At 38.3% G+C, this 18,675-nt stretch overlaps 1 protein-coding gene across 1 annotated transcript in view; it reads right to left on the bottom strand.

Annotated features, from left to right (window-relative positions):
- Window positions 1–18,675, bottom strand: part of CUBN (cubilin) — a 271,724-nt gene that overhangs the window by 85,049 nt on the left and 168,000 nt on the right. Inside the window, exons 38-44 of the mRNA XM_060292217.1 lie at window positions 17,009–17,214; window positions 15,590–15,774; window positions 13,756–13,948; window positions 8,134–8,331; window positions 4,907–5,053; window positions 2,238–2,428; window positions 1,893–2,076 (exon numbers count right to left, since the gene is read on the bottom strand). Of these exons, the coding sequence (XP_060148200.1) occupies window positions 1,893–2,076; window positions 2,238–2,428; window positions 4,907–5,053; window positions 8,134–8,331; window positions 13,756–13,948; window positions 15,590–15,774; window positions 17,009–17,214 (1,304 nt within the window). The remainder of the gene's footprint in view (window positions 1–1,892; window positions 2,077–2,237; window positions 2,429–4,906; window positions 5,054–8,133; window positions 8,332–13,755; window positions 13,949–15,589; window positions 15,775–17,008; window positions 17,215–18,675) is intronic.

Raw genomic sequence — 18,675 nt, 5'->3', positions numbered from 1 at the left:
TTAACTCCTTTTGGTGCCGCCCTCATGATTCCTGCCTGCTCACCACCATGACGTTTAGCTCCTTTTGACTCTCTTCTCCAGCAGTTGTGAACTCTTTCAAATTCACGGAAATGCCTTGTTATTGCACAGCCATCGAGAATTGATATGTTGTCACCTCCTCTCTTCACTGACTGGCAAATCTCTGTCAGTTTCCTTCCTCTGGGAGCCTTCTCCCACCCATAGCTCCCGACAGCCCCTCCTTCTAGCCTCATCGTACCGTGTCCTACCTGTGCCTTTGCTTGTATGTCTCCCCCTCTGCACTGAACTCCTCAACAGACTTGGTAGTTTGCACAGTGTGAAGCACTTTGTAAATGTTCAATTAATTAATTAGAATGTCAATCAATCCAGTGAGAATAAAAGCATGGAGCACAGGGACACAGAACTCTCATTCAACCGTACTGAAGGAGTGTCCTTGGAGAACGACGGTGTAGGACAAGGCTAATTCGATGCCACAAGTTGTTCACTGAATAACATGTGTTAAGAGCTGAGAAACTGAAGTGGCAAAGAAGTTGGTGTGCTGGAAAGATAGATGGGAAGTAGAACTGACTGTAGTTATAGGAAATGGTTGAATCAGAAAGTTGAGAGAAACAAAGAGTGATCATATCGCAACAGGTTTTGAAATCAAAAGACTTTTAAGTCTAATATTGAGGCAGAAAGATGGGGAGATGGTAACGGCCATACCATTCTTGCATGAACAGAGGGTCAAAAAAGCAACAAGTTACAGTGTTTGCAAATCTATAAGGCTCTCTAAAGGCTCAGGACCAGGTGAAATCCTGCCCATTCACAGCTCAGCAGCAAAGCTCAGAATGGAGATGGGGAAGGATGAGAAACTCACTACCTATAAGGCAGCGGTACTGGGGTCACAAAGCTGTGCTGGTGAAGGCTCCTTCTAAGCGCCAGACCTATGTGGTCTGGGAAGTGGTGAAAGGACGTTCCCTGTAGTCAGGGAATCTACACGAGGCATTAGATGATTTTCTGTGTCAGTTGGTGGAGACGTACTTCCTCTCCTCTCTTCAAATGAAGACATTCTGCTGACATTTTAAATTCTCATATCATATTTTGGAGAATGTGCGATAAAACATATGGCTCATTTGGATTGATACAGATTTTGAAATATGTCCAGGAATCTGTCATTGAGGTCATAGGGTTATCCTGAAATCCAAATTATCTAATTTTAAGGGGACGAAGACTTACTCTTTACAGACACCACTCCTTCCCTTTTTTGAGGCTATGCTTGTTTACTTATTTATGCAATTAAACATTATCTAAAAATAAATGTCACAAAAACCAAATCATTACAGCAGAATTAAATATAATTACAATCAAGTATGATTAAGACAAGGTAATTAAGTAAAGATCATTACTGTAATATATAATTAAATGGGTAATAATAGAATCAGAGGATTATATGTTCATTTAAAAAGAAGCATACAGATGATTACAAAACAATGTAATTGTCATTCTTATAATGTTTCTATAACTGTATGTAACATAATTAGACATTGCATAATGGAAAAGTCTAAGGAATTTCAGGGGAATCATTAAGATCAGCTCAATTTATACTCATGGAGAAGTTCACTTTGTTCATTCTCTTGATATATGGCCTTGGAACAACCTAAGCCTCATCTTACTTATCTGAAGAATGGGCACAATGAAGAAAATGTAGTCGTGATGAGATATCAAATGTATCAAGCATAAAGTAAGTGCTTGATAATAGGTAGCTACTCTTATTAACATTATTATTGTTAGTTCAGAAAAAAACTTTACATATTTTTTTCTCAAATCTATTTAAACAAAAAAGGCCAAGCAATTGCAGGAAAAGTACAGACATTATTCTCAGTGAAAATACTTACCTAAACTCTTTGCCTCATATGTGATTTTAAATCCTCGTCCTTCATTACTATTATCAGAAATGAACTGAACAAACATTTGATTATCTGAGGTGAACAGAGTGGACGAAGGTCGACTGCCACAAAAACGCCCATTTCCTCCATGGGGTCCCAAGGGTGGAGAAGAGATATCAGGTCCATTTTTTAGCTGGAAAGACAAATTAAAATTGCACAATTTCCTTCATACTGATAAAGATGAGGTATACAAGTTCTATCAGTTTATAGCCCAGGAGGGGAAACATCATCATTTTGTTTTCTGAATGAAGTATGTAGAGAAAGTAGTTAGAGAAAGCAGCAAACAACACCTACCGCCAAGTAATCCCCCTGGCTGCAAGAAGAGTCTCTATTTGGAATCTGGAAGGGCTGCTCAAAGTGTACAGCGATGGTCAGACCACTCTGAACCTGGACATGCCAAGAGCAGTTGAGGTTGGGAGTGTAGGTCTCTGCATACCCGGGTGACGTGATAATCCCTCTGTCTGCATGCAAGTATCCACCACAACCTTCCCAGGAAGAAACAAAGACAACAGCACATTTAAATAACACTCGCAACTGGACTTTGATGCTTTTTCTGTTTGTCTTGAGAATTTTCAAAGTATAGGCGATAGAAATGTGGTTTGAAACTCACTCGGGACCAAAAAATGTTGGAAACAATTAGCGCAACAAGCTTGGATGGAGCACAGGCTCCTCGGTACTCATTTTGTTTTTGCTTCTAAGATACGGATGTAGAAGTAAGCAGTGGAGACAAATCCCTTAACTTTCATGAAGCTTACTTTGTAGAGGAGTCAGACGTACAACAAACACCTACATAATTAATATGTGAGGTGGTGATAAGTTCTACAAAGAAAGATGAACGGGGAGAGGGAAAATGAACTAGACTGCCTGAGGCAGTTAGCGAAGGCCACGTTACTGCAGTCATATCCGAGCACAGACCTGATTGAAATGGGGGATCGCATCCTAAGTGAAGTAAGTCAGACAGAGAAAGACAAATCCCATTTATCATGTTTATGTGGAATCTCAAATACGTCACAAATGAACGTGCCTATGAAACAGAAACAGACTCACAAAGAGAACAAACCTACGGTTACCAAAGGGGAAAAGGGGGGGGTGGGTAGGGATAAATTTGGAGTTTGGGGTTAGCAGATACAAACTACTATATATAAAACAGATAAACAACAAGGTCCTTCTGTATAACACTGGGAACTATAGTCAATGTCCTGTGATAAACCATAATGGAAAAGAATATGAAAAAGAATGTATGTCTATGTATAACTGAGTCACTTTGCTGTACAGCAGAAATTAACACAATATTGTAAATCAACTATACTTCCATAAAATAAATTAAAAAAAGAAAAAGAGAGACGGGGAATCAAGACATAAGACTGTTTGAGAGAAGAGCACTGCAGTCCAGAAACAGCTGGCGTGAAGGCTGCTGTGTTAGTGGTGCATCACAGAAGTCAGAATGCATGAGGCCAAATGAGAGATCTAAACGGTTAGCCCGGTAGGTCGCGCAGGACACTGCAAGGGCTTATTCTGAGTAAGAGGAACACATTGAAGCATTTTGAGCATCAGAATGGCATGATCTGACTTAACATTTTAAAGACTCACTCTGTCTGCAATACTTAAACTCTAAGGAAGGGCAGGGCAAAGCAGAAGCAAGAGGTCCAGTGACTTCTTGAGTCCAAGGAGGGTTGACAGATGCCTGGACTAGGGTGGCAGCAGTAGAAATGGGGAGAAGTGGTTGGACTCTGGATATACTGCGAGGGTGGGACCATTGTGGTTTGCTGATGAATGGGATTGATGGAGCCAGAAAAGAAGAATCAACGGTGATGCAAGCTTCCTGGCTTAAATAGCTGGAAGAATGTACTTTCCACTTCCTAAGATCGAGAAGAATGTGGAATGAACAAGTCTGGGGCTGGGGGAGGTAATAAACGGTGGGAGGCAAGAGTTAGTTTCCCACATGTTAACTCATACAGCGCGAGCTGTCACGCACATGTCCACGAGCCACGTGACAGAGAGGGAGAAGCTCGAGCTGAGAAGACAGCGATGCAGTAGACGCTTATTTGCCAGCTGTCAGGGACGGACCAGAGCATCAGTGACTGAGGGCAGGGAGCTCACACAGCTCGTTAAAACGCAGAGGTGAAAATTTACCTTAGGTCTAATTCCCAAGCCCATTCTCCTAAACCACTCTGCAGCTGCCCCCTCCTTGACTGTGAGGACGACCGTTTATCTTCAATTGGTCCCTACTCTATAAAAGGCATACATAATCCTGGAGAAAACATTCGTTTTTCATGTCTAGATTGATAATCTACTTTAAAATTAGGTTTTTCAGTTAAAAATATGAGAGCCTTTAGAAATGTCACATTCTGTGGGCTACTTTTTAACTTTAATCCAGTGTGGGTTGAAAATGATTGTGTGGACTTCACATATTGTCAAGTTTTGAAAGTCGCAATCATACTCCACACGATAGCCTGCCATATATGATGCACATTGTCAGACTCACCAAGTTCATATTTCAAGAGCAAACAAACTCTTCCTGCCAACCTTTAAATGAATCATTTCAACCAAGGGATTTATGACAATATCTCCTACATTACCTTGGTTATTTCTTAGGTTGAAGATAACTCTGACTTACTGCTTCTTTGATGTGTTATGGACATGTACTGTCTTCTGGTTCCAGCCATCCGCTAGGCTGAAATTTTGTTTTAAACATCTTACTCTTGTGCCTACCGTGGAGGGAAGATGCCCTGCCCAAAGAACTGAAGATGGGGGACCATTCACAAATGTGGCCAGTTTCTTTCTTTCTTTTTTTTTTTTAAGACTTAATACCTGACATCAGGATAACCCCCAGAGGCCGGGCAGAGGCCTGTGTGCTCTGACTTAGAACCTGTGTCCTGGCATTGAAACATGAGCAGAGTGTGTTAGGGAGACAGCAAGAGGAAGATGAGATGAAATGAATTAGAACCATGAGAACACATTACTCTTGTGAAACGATGCATTAAAGCCCGCCCTGGTTACACTGAAGTCCGAGGTGAAGTGGATCACCATGTGCTCTCCAGTAGACCGGATGGGCCCAGGGATCTCTCTGCCACAGAGAACTGCTAGCTCCTGGGCCATGCTGTTGTCTCCTACGACCAAAGAGAGGAAATGTCAGTGTGAAAATATGACGTCTTAAGAGTCTCCTCCACAACTTATTTACAAAACAGAAATAGAGTCACAGATATAGAAAACAAACTTATGGTTACCAGGGAGGAAGGGGGTTGCGGAGGGATAAACTGGGAGATTGGGCTGGACATATACACAGTACTCTATATAAAGTACATACCTAATAAGGACCTACTGGATAGCACAGGGAACTCTGCTCAACACTCTGTAATGACCTACATGGGAAAAGAATCTAAAAAAGAGTGGATACAGGCAGACGTATAACTGATGCACTTTGCTGCACACCTCAAACTAACACAACACTGTAAATCAACTAAACTCCAATACAAATTTTTAAAAAGGAGTATCCTCCACCATCATTGCAACCCAGCCAAAGCGCCTCACACATTATTCTCAAAACACCCCCGTTCCTAGGAGGCAGCAGGATTACCAAATAAGGGACATTCCAGGGGTTACATCATTGTGGCTCCAGTTTGTAACGGTGCCGCCTGTCTTTTTCTTTAACCTTTTCAATAACAACTTGTTTGCCAGTTCCCACTGCCTTTCCAAAAACTGGCTGACAGTTCTTCCTGGAACGAAAACTCAAAATGAGAGGACGTGAGATTGGGAAGTAACTGAGGACCAGTGCTGATATGTGCAGTAGATTCTGATCTAAACTATTCTGACTGCTGAAGGTCAAGTATCTAAAAAAAAAAAAAAAAAAAGGTTTGATTCTTCAGCCCCAGATCCGATGCTAATGTTATAAGGTCATTTGCCCCGAAATCTGCCTTCACCTTCAGAGGGGTTTTCTTTTTTCTCTTCATTATTTTGTTGTTCATTGTTTGTTTTGCCATTATAAGAACACACTTCTCTCCATGTGTGGAGGATGAAAAAAGATAGTGTCAGCAAATGTGCACCTCCAGAGACATCAATGAGAGCTGGGTAACCCCCAAGGCCCTTTTTCCTCTGGCTTTTCTCTTGATTATAAATTTTGATCAGAACAACTGTCTCAGTCAAAGCCTGAATGGAGCAAGGACTTAGATTCCTTGGCTGGGAAAATATGTTGTTTTATTCCCTAAGGCAGAGAATTAATTAATTTGAAACTTAAAAAAAGACAAAAATAGAATACGAGACATGAGGAAATTTGTCCTTTCACTCAACTAGCAAAATGATTCTTTTTTGACATTGACCGCAACCTAAAACGTACTCATTATTGACTAGTTTAGAAAACAAGTTATCAAATGTAGTAGCACAGCTATAAATACACGCTGCTTGGAAAGGCGTTCTTTACAGGGGTTCTGACCGCTGGAAACGTTTGCATTTTTTATCATTCAAAAATTTATCTGTGACTCCTTTTGCATCTTATCTTCATTATGCTATTTTGCTACACATCTCACCCCAAATCTGTTGACTTATTCTCTGATTAACTGCATCACAAAGCTTTGAAGCTTATTATATGTTGTTACTTATTTCACATGTGTATGTTTTATCTCTCAATGAGACTGAGTTGGGTCTACTGATTTTCGTTTCCTTCCTAAAGAAAGAAAAACAAGAGGAAAGATGATCATTCTTCTGGGCAATGTGCTGATAGCAGATAGTTGATAGGAAAAAGGGGGAAGTTACGGTTTACCATCTGATCACGTTTGTGTGACTGACTTGAGTCTTCACTTACTGCCCAGCTCCTACAGAAGGAAAGTAAAGCCCCTCTGCCATTTGATTTTTCTCACTATACTTAGTGGGGGGTCTAGGGTTAAGGGGATAAGGCGGACATGAAAATGCCCATGAGCCACCAGTGGGCCAAAATCAAACACATGCTTTGGTCCAAAAAAAAAAAAAAAAAATGCTCTGAAGCTTTTTTCATTAATCGCCAAAATGTAACAAACTGAGAAGTTCACAGAAAACTCTATGCTCCTCATATCTCTTGGAAAATAAGATCCACAACAACGAACCCGCACTCCTAGTAGCTGCCCCTTTGATTCTGTCCTCCAGGTGAACACCTTACTAGATGTCACCTGCTGTCTAGGCAGGCACTGGGGTTGCAACATGTATCATGCAGGGCAGTGGGTCCCCAGCTTCAGAGACTCTACCACCGCGAGGCAGGGACCCGGGTCAGGCGAGGGGAGCACGTCACATCGGGGGCAAAACTTAAGGAGGTGCCCGAGACCTCAGAAATCAAGATAAAAATATTTCAGTACAATATTTCAAAAATGGAAATTTAATGTAGAATGAACAAAATATTAAAATTTTAAATAAAGACAGGATCTGACTCTGTACTTTGTCCAATCCTGCCTTACTCTCCTCACCCTGATCTTAACCTTAACCGGAGACAGATGTAGGACCCATCCAAGTTTCTAGTTTAGTTGGTCTGGGGTGGGGCATAGAATTTGCCTTTCTAACAAGTTCCCAGGTGATGCTCATGCTGTCGGTCTGGGGACCTCACTGTAAGAGACACTGACTAGAGGATATGGCCTCCCTATCCTCCTCTGTTCCATGCAAATCATGAACCACAAGTCTGTGCATCTTGCATTGAAGCATTATTTATATCCCTCGCTCATCACATAGCAATACCACACCTGGCTACAGAGGAAAAGATGAAAAAATATTAGCCCTTAATTCTACCCATTCTACCCAGAGATTCAGTATACAATAGAAACTTGAATACATTGCAATTTTAAATACTTTTCACACTTGGATCTTAAAACCATAGGTATAAAATATCAAGATTTATTTCCATAGCCTTTCAACGAGAAAGCAGCACAACCCGGAAACTCAGATTATAATTTCCTACTTAAACCACAGGGAGTGTTTCCTCTTGGGAATGTAATGCTCTCCCTAACATAGTGTGCGGATTATTTTGCTCCAGGCAATTTAATGCTTTCCTTATGTTCTGCAGAAATGGTGGCCAGTTCTAGTATCTCATGCTTTCACTGACCATAATACCTGTGCATTTCCATGCAAATGGATGGAAGCAGTAAACGAGTATGATTACAATTGAATGTAACTGTGTGTCAGGGTTGAAACTTGGTAGTTTTTTGTTTTATCTTGTTTTTTAAACGTTTCTCACCGTCTCTTATCACAAGTTTATCATAGCTGCATGTACTATGAGATTCAATGTCCAGGGAAAGGATGTTGAGTTCCACAGTAGAATCAGGAGCCTGGATAAGCCACATGCAGTCAGCGCCATTACTGTAGCTTTCAGGCCAGCCTGGGGAGTAAAGAAAGACTGGAGCATCTCCTGTCTGCAGGAACCCACCACAAGCACCTGCAGAATGAAAAGCCACATCGTTGAAATACCTCTGGCAGAAAAGAAGGTAGCATTTCACTTGAAAGCCACAGTTCTACACTGAAACAACCAATTAAAACAATTTTCTCAAAGAAATTTATACATATTTTATTAAATCCACTGATTCAGACAGCTGTGATTTCCATAATTTTTTGAAGAAAAACACACTGTATTCTACTTTTTTCACCATAATTTTACCACTTAACCCAATTATTAATGGGTGCCTATTATCTGTCAAGCATGAAGGAAGTCCATATGGAAGATCCTATTATTATCGTAACCAAGGTAGAACTTTGTTCATGTTTCCAGTGTGCTTTAGTCTTCACCTTCTTTTAGCACAGCTATTCATCATGTAATTTATATTAGGCAATTTTGAAAAAAATTTTCAATTTGGTGAAATGAAGCATTCAAAAAAGTTTGTGAGCTTATAATAACAACAGCCTTTTTTTGGTTGTTGTTGTTGTTTGCTTTTTAAATAACAGTTTTGTTGAGTTATTATTCACTCACCATAAAATCTACCCTTTTAAATAGTTCAGTGGTTTTTAGTATATTCACAAAGTTCTGCAATCGTCACTGCTACCTAATCTTAGAACACATTTTCACCACCCTGAAAGAAACTGGATACTCTTTACCACTGATTCTCTGTTCTCTACTCCACAAGTCTATGGAAACCACTAGCCTCTTTTCTGTCTCTATGGAGTTGCCTATTTAAGACATCTTATATAAATATAATCATACTATGTGTGGCCTCTTGTGACTGGCTTCATTCACTTAGCATAATATTCTAAGGTTCATCTGTATTCTAGCATGTATCAATACTTCTTTCATTTTGAGGCAGAATAGTATTCCACTATACGGATATACCACGTTTAGTTTTTCCATTCATCAGCTGTTCGACATTTGGGTTCCTTCCTCTTTTTCACTATTTATGAATAATGTTTCTATGAACATTCCTGTATAAATTTTTGTGTGGACATATGTTTTCAATGTTCTTAGGTATATAACTAGGAGTGGAATTGCTGGATTGTATGGTAACCCTGTGTTTCAATATTTGAGGAACTGCTAAACTGTCTTCCAAAGTGGCTGTAGGATTTTACATTTCCACTAGCAATGTACAATGGTCCCAGATTCTCCACATCTTTGTCAATAATTGTTATTGTCTGTCTTACTGATTATAGCCGTCCTAGTGTTAAATACATATTTTCTAGTATATCACTTTAATTCATTTGTTATTTATTTAACTGTATATTTTCGAGTTTTTTCTGTGTGGTTGTTCAGAGGATTACAATTAACATCTTAAGACATTGTAGTTTGGATTAATATTAACTTAATTTTAATAGTATACAAAACTTGGTTATAATATAACTCCATTCCCACCCACCCCCATCTTTTATGCTATTATTGTCATAAAATTATATACTTAAACATTATCAGCATAGTTTATTATTATTGCCTTATGCAGCTGTCTTTAAATCAGATAGCGGAAGAAAAGAGCTACAGACGAAAATACATTTATACTGCCTTTATATTTACATATGTAGCTGTCTTCACTACCTACTGTCTAGCAGTAAAGACATGCTAGGGTCATTTCATTTCATTCTGAAAGCCCCCCTTTAGCATTTCCTGTAGCATAGGTCTGCTTGCAATGAATTCTCTCAGCTTTCATTTATCTGGGAATGTTTTAATTTCTACTTAGTTTGGAGGATACATTTTCTGGGTATAGAATTCTTGATCAACAGACTTTTTACTTCAGCACATTGACTATGTCATCCCACTGCTCTGACCTTCATGGTTTCTGATGAGAAATGAGATGTTAACCTTGGTGAGTATTGTTTTTACAAGATAAGTGAGTTTCTCTTCGTGCTTTCAAGATAACCCCTTTTCTTTAGCTTTGACAGTTTGACAGCAGTATGTCTAGGTACAGATCTCATTGAGTTTATCCTACCTGGAATTTTGGGGATTCTTGGATGTGTAGATGACATTTTGGCTTTCTCCAAGACAGTTTCTATGGATTGCTTATATTCCTCTGCATAGGCCATACTTTCCTATTTCTTCATGTGTCTCATAATTTTTTGTTGAAAACCAGACATTTTAAACAATGTAATGTGGCAACTCTGGAAATCAACCCCTCCCCCAAAGTTTGCTGTCACTGCTCTTTGTTCAGTGGCTTTTGTGTACTAATTCTGTAATGTCTGTGTTAATTGTTGTGTGTAACCATTGAAAGTCTGTGTTCAGGCTAGTGATCAACAACTGATTAAATAGAGATTCCTTTTAAATGTCTTGAACCAATAATTCTCTCACTTTTCTGAGTGACTGTGTGTGTGCACGTGTGTGTGTGTGTGTGTGTGTGTGTGTGTGTGTGTGTGTGTGTGTATTGGGATATGCCTATATGACTCTAGAAGACAGTTTATAACTCTGCCCTAGAATTCACTTTCTACTTTCACAGAGCCTCAAGATCCTACAGAGGTGAGAGACTGGGGCCTTCTCGAGTCTCATGTTGGACATGTTTATAGCCCTGCACATGAGTGGAGCCTTCTATGTTCCCAGAAATATGTCAAAACTTTTCAAAGTCCCCTATGGATATATCACTCCCCAGTTTTTCTTTTTACATTTTTGGTCAGCCTCTTATTAGCTGTAACTGGAATCACTGCCACATGCAGTTGTGATATTAAATAACTTGCCACTGATGATTTCTAAAAAACACCCCAGAGACAGGGCTTTTGCGCAGAGCACACTGAGTCAGGTCAGATGAAGACAAGTCCTGAGAATGGAGCTTTTCTAGGAAGCTGCCAGACAGGTTAAATAATAGCAATTCCTTAGGGATAGGATGCTTTCTGGAGTTCCAGATCTACTCCACCCCTTCCAGTGGCTGTTAGGCTGCTGGTTTTCATGGCTAACGTGGTTGTGAGGCTATTGTGAGGTTACTGCAAAGCTAGGACAGGGAGAGAGATGGGAATAGGGAAAATTAAGACGCCAGAAAGTTGTCTATTGTCACTCAGACTGAACCATTTTCCTTGAATAAACACTCTACAGATTATTGCAATTTTTCATTAATTTCCAGAGTTCTCAAAAGTTGATTTAAAATTTTTTTGGCAGTGTTCTCATTGTTTTTCTGCGAGAATAGATTTTCAGAGGCCTTTACTCCACCATTCCAGAAGTTTATGACTCTTATACAATACATGTTTGAATCTTGCTAGGGCCACCAAGAAATGAATGTAAAATTTATAGGACTAGGTCCTAATTACTTTATCCTATTACTATATAGGCTGTACAAGTTTAAAAATAAAATAAAGTAAAAATAATTTCAAAGTATAAGATCCGAATATTATCCAGTATCTTCAAATGTTAAGATTTTCCTTTACATAAAATACTTCTTATCTTGAATTTATAAAAAGCAGTTATCATACTAACTATAAGCTGTTAGTGCTGTTTGTCAAATATTCCATTTTTCCTCACTTCCAAACATATGGTGAAATTGCATTTCCTAATACTTCTGCGGTTGGGTGAGGCCATTTGACCAGTTCTGGTTTATGAATCATAAGCAAAATGACATGTGTCACTTTTAAGCTGAACACTTTTAGACTGAGGCATGCCAGGGCTCTCTTTCCTCTTGCCATGATCACAGGTAATGTCCCAAACAATGTCAGATCCAATACCCAGTTAACCCAAGAGGGTAACATGAACAAGTAAGAAGTCTTGTGTTTCTCAGCTATTCGGAGTTTGGAATTATTTGTTACTGCAGCATAATCAAATATGTCCTGACTGATTAGCTAATATTTTCCAACTTGACATGTTTAATTTCCTTCACATGACCCTAGTCCACATTAGGCTTATTTTCCTTTGACTGCTTTTTGCTTTGTCATTTAATCATTTAGTTACTATATCATTATTCAACTGAATGCTTTATCTTTGCCAATTACTTTTGAACTCTTGGAGAGTAGAGATTATATCTTGGTTTCCTTTCTTAGTTGGTATACACTTACCTCAGCATGTCTATAATAAACCCTCTATAAATATTGGTTGAATTAAATTTAATGTATGTTCGCATAAGGAATGCTAATGTCAGTGTTCAATATATTAATACAATTTAAAACAGTAAGCTTTTTTTTCACTTTAATGAAAGTGTCAGAATGTGCTATGATCATGAGATAATCATTTGCACCAACCAGGTAACTAGTAAACTATAAAATTTTCTTATCCTTTTATTTTTTCCTTTGCTCGTTTTTCATTAAGAGAAATGAGATTTATGATACTATACTATACTCACTCATCCACTTCAATCACGTAATTATGGAATATATGTATGAGAAGAGAACTTTTTTTTGAGTACTACAATATACTTATTGATATAATGTTTTGCATGAGTGATTTCTTCTGTAACTTGAGATTTGTGGACATAAAAGAAGCTTAACTCAAGTTTACTTATAAGAGCTATCCAGTCTTAAATGGATAGCTCTAAATTACATTTGGCAATCTTGCTGATGGCTCTTTGCTCTTAGATAAATAGATTAATATTTTAAGGAAGAGTTTCATAGTCAATGTTTTGAAAGCACCTTGCAAGAGAGGTGAAAATAACATCTTAGGACAGAATTCCCAAGAAGCTAGAAGCAAACAGACTCTAATCTTTTAGGGTCTGTTTAGTCTTAGAACAAGTTCAAAGTCTGAATATTCTTCAATGAGATCCAATGATAATATGTCCTAATCAAATATTTCAAGGAGTGAGAATATGCCATGAGAAGTATCTGCTGAATTTATTCTATGTCAACCCTCAAATTCACAAGAGCCATTCAAAAGTGTTTAAACAAATTTTCAAAAGAAAAGCGCGGTCTCCCAAAACACAGCTTACTGGGGGAATTTAAAATGTCTTAAAAATAGTAAAATGAAAGATTGAAATTTAGGCCAACTTTACCTTGAAACATGAGAGTTTACAACCAGCTAAGGACACACTGAAGCATTTCTGAAGGCACACTTAAAAGGTAACATAGAGGAAAAACAGTTACTTGCATTTGTTGATCCTAGGGTGTGTGTGTGTGTGTGTGTGTGTGTGTGTGTGTGTGTGTGTGTGTGTGTGTGTGTGTGTGTGTGTGTGTGGTATTTACAAACCAAACTTTCAGAGATCTCTAAAGCGATTTCTAGAAATTGTAAGTAGAATATCTTATGGACATCAAACCCTTAACTATTATGGAAAATATAATGGGAAACCAGCATTTTTTTGAAATAAACATCTAATCTCTAAGTATTTATGAAATTCAAAGGACACCTGAACATATGGAGGAAGGGTTTTGAGACTGTAATTACTCTTTTTATTCACTTGTGTATTTGGCCCTTATTAGTAGGAACCTTTGAAATATTAGTCTGCACATATCAGCCCCTAAAAAGAATTTCATTTATTACCAAACACACCTGTAGCAATGGTAGGTAAAGGTCCAACAGAGGCATTCATTGCAAACCACTCCAAAAGGAATCCTTTCCCTGAGACTGAAGAGTCAGAAGAAAACTGAAATGTCAAAGAACTTCTAGTGGAGCTCAAAGAGCCAGTCTGGGTACCACAATAGGTTCCAATCAGGCGGGAATGAATGCCAGCCCCATCATAAACCTGCATGGAAGGGACAGATAATAGAGCACTGAACTCAGGCAATCACCTCCATTTTTCCTCATAAATAGAAAACCACGAAGTATAAACTACGATTGCAAGTAATTAAATGTTTTAAAATTATCTATATCTTCCCTGCAGAATTATATTAGTAACTATGCTCCATGTGATATAGCTCATTATTCGATTTACAGTAAAACTTATGGGTGGAAAAGTAGGAACCAGGATAGTGGCACAACAACAGTGTCTATGAAATGTGCTTTGGGGCCACAAAAGGGAGGAATTAGGAAGAAAGGGGGAAAGTCACAAGAAAAAGGAAAAGTCACAAGAAAAAGGAAAAGTCTAATGAGAGAAAGTGGCCAGGTATCCTGAAGGAGTTCACATTTCCAAAGAAGAAAAGAAGCAGAATTAATAACAGCAATAGAATCACAGCTTGTGAGGGCTTAGCATACTCAAAGCATGCAAGAAATCTCTTTCATTTGGTTGAAAATGTTAGATTACATAGTTAGAGACATATTTTCTGATAGTTTCCAAATACGTAATCTTGAGCATGTTTATCTTTTTCTTCACATGTGGATGGATCTCTCCAATTACATTTCATATCCTTCCCTCCATCTTGTAAATAATCTGAACAAGTTCGTTATAAGTGTTATTACATATTTCTCTATTGAGGCTACTATATAAGCTCAGATTTCAAATTAGCTAATAAGTTTTTCCAACTTACTGAGCATCTATCAAGGACTAGGTTCTATGTGAAGCGCTGTGGACCTAAAATGAATAAGACAGAATCTTGGCCCTCAAGAATCTGATAGTAAAATAGTGAAACCCATAGAAGCAGAAAGTAGAATGGTGTTTACCAGGAGATGGGGGGAGCGGGGAACAGGGAGATGGTCAAAGGGTACAAAGTTTCAGTTATGCAAGATTAATAATTCTGAAGATCTAATGTAGAACAATGTGACTATAGCTAATATTACCATGTATATACTTGAAATTTGCTAAGAGGGTAAATCTTAAGTATTCTCACCACACCAGAAACAAAGAAAGAAGATGGTAACCATTTGAGGTGATGGATATGTTAATTAGCTTGATTGTGATTATTATTTTACAATGTAAAATTGTAAAATATCATATATCAAAAGACCTAGTTGTACATCTTAAATATATATAATATTTATTTGTCAAATATACCTCAATAAAACTGGATAAAAAATAATCTGATAGTGTTTCTGGAATTGATGCAGTTGCCAATGTCTGGATGGCAATGATCGCCACAATTTTTATATACTTATATTTACTTACTTTAAAATGATTGTTCAAATTTTTAACACTCTAACAGGAGAATAAACAGGGTAATGGGATATAAGATAGAATAAATTCTTAATTAAGACACATACACATGCTTAGATAAAGCCCAACAGAAAGATTACAATAATGTGGAAAAAAATTCTGTTAGTTACAGAATCAAAGATAATAATTATACTACCAGAATCACCATTGTTCAGGTAACCTGGAAGGGGTATTCGTGATGTAGGGTAGACCATCCCCTATGACTTGTAAATGCTTGAATAGACATTAACTTGGATCTATGGTTGCCAATAGCAAGTCACCAAAATGTATAAACATCAGTTGCTCTTGGAAACTCACCTTTAGTTTGTCATAATAGCAGTTGAGTGTTGCCTCCATGTCCATCTCCAAGATTCTACCATGGATAACCTGAGATTCATTCACATTCACTATCCAATGGTAATTGGAGTTGTGGGGGTAATTTCCGGGCCATAAGGGAGAGGCAATTTTCCCCTGAGTTCCCACAATATTGTCATTGCCAAATACTAGGAAGGAAAACAGAGTAGTAAATCAGACCTACTTAGAACAGCTCCTTAGTCAAATGAAAGAAACAAAAGCCAAGGGGTGTTAAAAAGGACGGACTTCTAATTGACTGCAATTTCTTTTCTGAACACTGAAAGAAATACTGCTTCCCTTTTGGTTTCTCTGCTATCTATTAATTCTTTGGAGAAGGGTGATATTGTGAATGGAATTCCATCTCCTTAGAAGACCACATGGTGTGAAAACAAGCAATCGCGTCCCATGTAAAATTGGGTTCCCAGACCCCAGGGAACTTGGTGACTTGGGAAGGGGTATCACCAGCCCTGTTCTATAATTTTGGTTTACCTATTTTACTTCATGTTAAAAAAGAACGAAACATGTTTTTTTTTTTCTTTAACTATGTAAGAGAAACTGACATTTTCAAACAACATATAGAGTAGCTATTAATATTTAACATTTTATCCTATTAGAAGAATATCCTGTTATCACAATATCTGAGCACTTAGGAATATCCTAAAGTAATAGTAAATGTTTCTTGTGTTTTTTTAAATTAATTTTTATTGGAGTCTAGTTAATTTAAAATTTGTGTTAGTTTCTGCTGTACAGCAAAGTGAATCAGTTATACATATACATATATCCACTCTTTTTTAGATTCTTTTCCCATATAGGTCACCAAGGAGTCTGGAGTAGAGTTCCCTGTGCTATACAGTAGGTCCTGATTAGTGATCTATTTTATGTATAGTAGTGCGTATATGTCAATCCCAATCTTCCAGTTTATCCCTCCCCCCTTCCCCTTTCCTCCTGGTAACCGTAAGTTTGCTTTCTACATCTGTGACTCTATTTCTGTTTCGTAAATGGGTTCATTTGTACCAGAGTAAACATTTTTAACTTGAGGAATATAGAGATTATGGGATCAAATGAAACACATTTGATATAAGTATACCAAACTGAAACGATGATACATTAGAAAACTCTCTATTGCAATATCATGAAAAATGTTTCACTTAAAATTAGGTAGACACTAGAGCTTTAAAAGAATGTTAGAACCACTGAGCATGCTCTCCCTGGCTCTTAATGAGTCATTCATATATAATTTAATTTTTCTAGTATATAATAAAGTAATTCCACAGAGACATTCAATATAGGGGAATTGTTCTTAATGCATTACTGAAAACATCGCTATCCTTCTAGTTTGTAGGACACATTCTGGAAGCCATCACTAAAAGAGAACCAACTCACTGTTGGTAAATGCAGCCTGGAAGCCCACGCCACTGCCCGAGCCATCGGAGACAAATCTGACCCACAGGATGTGCCCAAGGATGGATGAGTAATTGAGAGGGAGGACGTTTCCACAGTACCGTCCCACCAAGCGACCAGTGGCGTTTCCTTCCCGGATCTCCACAAAATCTCTGCTACAGTCTTGAGACTCCTCCACCTGGAAAGTTCTGATTGGAAAAAACAAAATTAGGGATTTAACTGATAAAATAAATTTGGGGATTATCCTGAATCACTTGCTGGGTTGACCTGTTTGGTTTTTAAATTTTTTTCTTTAACTTTAATCACAGTGTCTTTTGGCTAACTCAAAACATTTCTTACACTCAAATTTGTTGAAATGGTGATTCAAGAGATAAAAGACAATTAATACACTGCCTTCAGGGAGTTTTCTTTCTGGGGGAAAATTGGGCAACAAGATAGAAAAAAACAGAATATAGAAGACAGAATATCATGCCATCAGAGTTATTTTGAGGCAGAGGTATCACATGCAATTGTGAGGTTCAGTAATAGCTTGATGGAGAGATTTTTTTTTAAGATGGAAATGTAAACATAAGCTGGATTTAAGGTGCAAAAATGGTGGGCAGGGAATGCGTGCTAACCAAAGCACATATGCAGAAAGAGTGGGACATATTTAGAAATCTGTGAGAGGTCTCGTTTGGTTAGAATACTGAGTACCTTTAAGAAAACATTAGAAGACATAGCTGGAGCAGTATGATGGGTTAATTTTGGGAGAGCTTAAATGCCAATCAAAGGCATCTGTACTTAATTTCTGTAAAGGTAGAAAAAACATGGCATTTGCACTAAAACAGGCTAGCGTTCAAGCATGGCATATTCAACTTCTTTATATTCTGCAATTATGATGACATGGGGGAATGGAGGGTGGGAAATAAGATCTACCTCATGTAATTGGCATTAGTCACATATATAAAGAGTCTGGAACACGTAGATGCTCAATGAATGCCTTTAAAAATTGGCCTCAATGCTTAAAAAAATTGGATATAATCAAGGTAATATGGTGTTGGTGGGAGGGTAGACAAATAGATAAATATAATAGAAGAGATGGTCCAGAGGAGGATCCACAAGTATAAAGCCAATTCAACCCAATTCATGGTGCCAAATTTGGGCTTCAGAAGAGACTCTGAGGCTGTATTTGGAAATCACCTGTACGCACATGAAAATAGCTGAAAACATGGCTAGATTGGGGGTTTAGAAATGAAAAAGTGGGGAGTGATACATAGAGAGAGAGAGAAGAGATAAGAGCAGAAGCTTAGGGAACACCCATATTCTGAGTTCAGTGAAAGGAAGAGGAAGCAATAAACCCAAGAATAGTCTGGAAAGTAGGATAAAAACAAGATCAGTGTCATGTCACAGAAGCCAAGAGAAAATTAAGGAGAGAGTGATGAAGAGTGTCATATGACAGAAAGATCCAGGATTAAGAACAGGCTATAGCAGGGGTCCCCAACCCCCGAGCAGGCGAGCAAATGAAGCTTCATCTGCTGCTCTGCATCTCTCCCCATCACTCACAGTACCGCCTGAACCATCCCCCCCACCCCCCACACACCAAGTCCATGGAAAAACTGTCTTCCACGAAACCGGTCCCTGGTGCCAAAAAGGTTGGGGACTGTTGGGCT

Source organism: Globicephala melas, chromosome 2 (genome assembly GCF_963455315.2).
Source record: "Globicephala melas chromosome 2, mGloMel1.2, whole genome shotgun sequence".
In the NCBI taxonomy this organism is placed as follows: domain Eukaryota; kingdom Metazoa; phylum Chordata; class Mammalia; order Artiodactyla; family Delphinidae; genus Globicephala; species Globicephala melas.
Note: the sequence above shows the minus strand (reverse complement) of the source record. Positions and strands in the feature narration are given on the sequence as shown.